The following is a 5,906-nucleotide window of genomic DNA, read 5'->3' as shown; positions in this document are numbered from 1 at the left end:
AATTCCCCATGGCCCCATTGCCTTATGCATTTCATAACTGTTTTTCCTTCATGCTTTGCCTCTTTCAACCACTTATACTTAGTTTTCCATTGATCACGAAACTCTCTTTTTACTTTCATTTTTATTTTCTTTTGGGTGCTAGGTTCTCCGCGGTGAAATTCTTCATCACTTTCTTCATTATGCTCGAAGATATCATATTCTTCATTATGCCCCAAGACATATAAATATTCATTTAGATCAAAATCATGATCTTCTTTATCGGGCAATGAAGCTTAAGATGTAGTAGACCATCCAAAGAATTTTTTGATAGAAAGTTGATTCCCTTTTTTTGAAGACATTTTTGATATATAATACCTATATAATAAAAATAAAATATTTAGTATATATGAATTTCATTTCATCAACTAAAACCATATTAAAAAAATAATCTTGCAGTGATTCAAGAAATGATATTAACCAACGAATATACCTATTTATTCTTTATAATATTTCAAAATATACCTGTAAATTCTTTATTTTATTTAATAATTTCTCAAGAGTAGCTTTCACAGATGAGGACTGAAACTTCCACGGTGGCCAGAATAAATTTGTACCTTAAAACTTTGAAATTATAAGACAAATCAACTACCTAAAAATGGGAAGAAATTTGAAATATCAGGAAAAATTAAAGATATCTCCAACACTTATAACTTATTAGACTATTAGTATATTTCGATTCTCAACCATACTCATCGCTGCAAAATTCTACCATTATTACTTATTTTACATTACATGAGCAAACATAAGAGAGCGAAGCCTATTTATCCAAGACGCGTGGAAAATGTCATGCACCTGTCACGAGGTGAATGCCTTTCGTACATGTCATCACTGACTGTACCATTTTCCAACATAAAGTCTCATACGTTGATTTGTCACTGTTAGACATAAAAACTCCATATGGCTATGTGTCCCCGCCACATGGAAAATTCTATGAACTATAAGGTTTTACACAAGACAATTGATTTTCGGATATGTTTTCATTGATTATAATCGCTGCTCAAATAAAGACTCCAGCTGGCTATATATCAAAGCCATGTGGGTAATGTATATGAATGAAACTAAAAGTAATTTCTCTTTTGCGCGTTGTGTAAAACTCCATGTCGAATCTGTGAAGCGCTATTGAACAAAGATTTCTTCTTGTTGTAATAGTTCACCTCTATATTTTATTTCCTGTGTCTACACTAGATTCTTTGCCTGTGTTTGGAACTTTCATGGGAGGCGCAGTGCACAAACTGTTCAGGGAATGATCTCCTCAGTCCTCAGTTACAGAAAGTTGTCATAAACGTAGTTTCAGGTATATTTTCAGTGATGAGGCTGCTCTCACTCTCCAGGCATGGACTTTACAACCCACCCAATTTATTTTATAGTAGTTGTCCACTAGGTTCGGCCCATTTCGTATTTAGTAACCATGATCTATTTTGAATTGTTCATTTTTGTGTGTCGTTATGGTTTTACCTTGTTTACTAATTGCATTTCTTTTATGGATTGTAGATTCTCATTTCCTACAGTATTCAGCCATTTAACCCACACAGGTGATGTATTCCTCCTTGATAACTCATTGGCTAAAGTATAGGTGACTTGGGTTCCCGTGCTTCGTTTCTCTGGTATGTTTTCTGTTAACCTAGGGTTTTAAATTCAGTAATTTACAGGTCGGTTCTTGAAACTCCAACTCGTCCTCTCACTACCAGGGTTTCTCGAGGCTGCTGGAAGTTGGAATGCTCTTTTTTTATCATAATAGTATCAAGTTATATGATCCAAGCAATTACTTACCAGAGTATGATTTATTGAATATAAAAATGCCCCTGCCGGAAAAATTTAAGTAAGCAACTGTCATGGTTGCTGCTATATGAACGTAACATTTACAGGACAAAAACAGTATAATTAATCCCTAGTTGGAGGTATTTATCAATAATAACAATAGGTGTAAGTCCATGTTTCAGAAGACATTACAATAAGCACTAAGAAACTTTATTCTATTTCAATCTCCTCAGGGGTTGTCTCTTCTTCAGATTTTGGTTCGGGGACTTATTCTTCATCTAAACCTGCAACTTCAGTAGTCCTCACAAGTTGCAGTAGAAGGCGAATGGTCTGTGTGTCTGTGATACAGGAGTAGGACTGAAAATGAATCAAATAGCTGCCAAAAAGCCTAAGGCTGAGAGTGGACTCGATAAGCCGGAAATGTATTCTTCTATGGATCGAACCCCACCTGGCCTCCAATTTACACAAGCAGACAAATATGATGCAGAGCCTAAGAAACTTGGCGGTGCTGCTAATGATTCAGGCGAAGGTGGTGGGGAGCTTTTGGATTACCCTAACACAGATTACAGAGAAAATGAAGAAGATTCTGATGAAGATGAATCCATTAATCTTGATGCAGCAAACTATGATTTTGATCCAGTAAACAAGTGTCAACTTAGGGAACATAAGCCCTCATCTCCCCCAAATGGAACATCAAAGCCCATTGATATGGATTATGGTAATACCAAGCCCGAAATGAGGGATGTTGTTGATCATGTAATTATAAAGCTCAAAGAGGAGTTGTGGGAGAGGAGGAGAGGCCAGATTTTGATGGAAGGTTTTGTGGAAGAGCCTATTTCAAATGAATCGAACCCTTTATGTGAAGGCACTGATACTCCACAATCCTTTTCAAGGACTAAGAGCCTTACAGATGAGGACTTAGATGAGCTGAAAGGGTGCTTGGATCTGGGTTTTGGGTTCAACTATGAGGAGATTCCAGAGCTCTACAACACCCTCCCTGCATTGGAGCTGTGCTATTCTATGAGCCATCCATTCCAGGATGAGCAGCAAAAGGCCCCTGCTTCTAGCACAGATACTGGCATATCTTCTTCTCCTGCTGAGGTATGTTCCAATAGTGCCAGCAGTTGTTCACAACGTTCCATTGCCAATTGGAAGATCTCTAGCCTAGGTTGGTTGTCTTTCAAATATAATAATACTTACCCTTATTTGGGGATTTAACGTTTCAGAATACATGTATTTGTTCTCATCTGAGCTATTGCTTTCCTATTTTCAGGGGACCATCCAGAGGAAGTCAAGGCAAGGCTTAAGTTATGGGCCCAATCTGTGGCCTTTACAGTCCGTTTATGTAATTGATCAATGAAAGGAAGAGCCAGGCCTATGTTGAGATTCAGGACATTGTAAACATGCCCCTCTCACTCACACTTCTAAACAAAATTAAATTGAACCTCTCCCACACACCTCTCTCTAACACAACGTGTGAGAGAGAGTATTTAAGCACACTCATAGACAACACACGGTCCATCAAACAAAAACCTTGAGCCATTAGTAATCATTCATCCATCTCAATATACTTAATTATGGAATTGGACCATATCACACATTCACAGAGAGAAGGCTCAGCAGGAAGGGTGAAGCATACCCTTGCATTCATCAACTGAGTCTTACTGTTAATAAGTTGTAATAGTTAGTCATAATCAATTATAATTAGTTTCACCCAAATGATTTATATCTATGTAGTCTAAGCACAACATTCACAGACACGGATACACAAGGGATAAAAGGGAAGGTTGAACCACGGCTTATCGTTCTTTCATATCAATATAGATAGTAATGGATTTGAACTGGATACATACAGAAGGTTCATTACGAAGGCTGAATTAAATCAATCCTGTCATCATATGGATTTTACTTGATTATGGGCCGGAATAGTTACAATACATAGCCAAGTATACACAGCAACATCCGAATGTATGTTTAATGAATATACTTCAGTCTTCCTGACGATCCTACCATTATACACAAAGATTCACATTGTAGGTTTATCAGCGAGGCTGAAGTGTGTATATATATAAATAAATTGGGTATAGCTAATTATGGTTTGGGATCTAACCTTGATAGCTTTTTGCACAATGGGATCATCAGGGGGATTGAAGAATGCATTTGTCAGATGTTATCCTCCTTCTACTCTGACCGAAACCCATGATTGTGGATATGGTGGTTTTGATATCCCTCTCAAATGCCTATTTGACCCATTTACACCGATTCTCTGCACAAAAGAAAGGGAAAAATCAAATCTTTGTAAAGAATGACAGAAAATGATACAGTTAAAAAGTTGCAGAGGAAGTTCCACCAATCAAATTACACAAAGCCAATTAAAGATAGAGAAAAATTCAATTTATTAAATATTAAAAAACAAAACACTACTGCCTCAGAGAGATATCCAGCTAGCATGCATAGAAAAACGAATACAGATATCCAACAAGCATGCATAGAAAAACAAATAGAGCAGAGCATCTCTCAAATATAAGTAGTGTGAACACTATCTATGGCTAATAGGCTATCACTTACTGGTTACCTGGTCGGCTGAGTTCTGGTTTTGTAGCATTCAAAGTTCCAGACTTTCCAGAGTTTTTCTTATGCCCTGCTCCTCACCAAAGTCACCACATTCAACAATGAATAACTTACAAATTGTTGTTGATTGGAATTTGACACAAATTGGAACTTGGAAGTTACAACTTGCAAACGAATCACCATAAATTAGTAACATAACTCGGCAGTGCATAGCTGGGAATTAATTACCAATAATACGATACCATTTACTTGTTGAAAATTAGAAATTTATATTTATAACTTAGTCCGGAATCCGGATAGTGGTCACTTGGGAAATTGTGATACGGGTGGATTATTAAATTAGATATTAAAAATGTTAATGAATCACTATTCACAATGATTCACTCTCCGTTCAACCCAAGGTATATATATATATATATTTAAAACTTTTCATTTTTAAATATGCCCATCATATTGACGTTCTTAAAAATTATTGGCAAGTTACACATGACGTGGAGATTTGAAACTAGAAAGTATTTTACATGTAAAAAGCTAAATACAGGTATACGGGCGTCAAATTTAACCCGTGAGTCCACCCCTTCGGAGTTCCCCTACAGTCGTTTATCTCGTCCTATCAACTATAATGGCCATGAATAAATAGACGAATTGCATTAATGTTGCATCGTCGCCCTCCAACTCGCATGTCCCACCAATACTTCAAAACTCAAAATTTCACGCCATTAATTTGCAGGCAACTCTAGACTGGGGTTGTGCCTGTGCACCTGGTTATGCAGATTGTGGCCCTATACAACCTGATAGGTCTTGTTATGCACCCAATACATTCTTCACCCATGCCTCATTTGTATTCAACAGTATTAGCGAAAGAACATGAAGGCACAAGGTTCCTATGATTTCGAGGGTGTTGCAATGGTCATAGATGTCAGCCCAAGTAAGCCCAATAATATTAATATACCCCTTCACCCAATTTGTTAAAAAATGGAATGTATGTTCATTTATTATATAGTTTGTTTGTTGTTTGAGCAGTTGATTTTTATGCAAGGCATTCTTCTAAAATGCTTATGCTCTTGTCACTAGTCTTGCAAGTTATCCCGAATGCTTTTATCTATTCCGAGAAATTTCGACGTTTACCGATATAAATCATTTAGTGTCCTCTCTCATGCTATACAATACTCAACTATTTTCTAGCATAGCTAATGTAATTCTACATGCATGATAGTATTTTTTGCAACCCAAAAGCAACTGGTTTTATGGTGCAAAATAGTGTGTTCAATATTTTTTTTTCAAGCTCTAGTGGAAAAGAAGTTGATGATATGAACGGAGAGCATCCCCAAAATTTACACTCGCGTTGACTTTTCTTTCTATGGTTGTCATTGGTTATCCCTCTTCTAGCGCCCTAAGAGACCACGCTTCCATGAGAGCCACCTGGTTGAAGATTTTATTCTAAATTTGTTAGGTACAACTGTGAAAAAGACCTAGTTGAATATTTTATAGTAAATTTATTGGTTGGTAGGGGTGGTATTTTATAGATATTGGCTTGC

The 5,906-nt window shown here is 36.7% G+C and overlaps 1 protein-coding gene across 1 annotated transcript; it reads left to right on the top strand.

The window, feature by feature from the left end:
• Positions 1 to 2,205: 2,205 nt before the first annotated feature.
• On the top strand, positions 2,206 to 3,150 carry LOC149245462 (uncharacterized). Its single transcript, XM_089455603.1, has 2 exons — positions 2,206 to 2,965; positions 3,071 to 3,150. The coding sequence occupies exons 1-2, from the start codon at positions 2,218 to 2,220 to the stop codon at positions 3,148 to 3,150; spliced, it is 828 nt and encodes a 275-aa protein (XP_089311729.1). The 5' UTR covers positions 2,206 to 2,217.
• Positions 3,151 to 5,906: the final 2,756 nt, after the last annotated feature.

Source organism: Pinus tabuliformis, chromosome 7 (assembly GCF_031772625.1).
Source record: "Pinus tabuliformis cultivar Carrire ecotype Pingquan chromosome 7, CPIR1, whole genome shotgun sequence".
NCBI lineage: Eukaryota > Viridiplantae > Streptophyta > Pinopsida > Pinales > Pinaceae > Pinus > Pinus tabuliformis.
This window is presented reverse-complemented; position numbering and strand designations above follow the sequence as displayed.

Excerpts from the sequence above, each read along its gene's own strand:
- LOC149245462 (XM_089455603.1), top strand. The coding sequence starts at position 2,218 with ATGTATTCTTCTATGGATCGAACCCCACCTGGCCTCCAATTTACACAA. Across the intron at positions 2,966-3,070 it reads TTGGAAGATCTCTAGCCTAG|GGGACCATCCAGAGGAAGTC; the intron begins GTTGGTTGTCTT and ends TCCTATTTTCAG.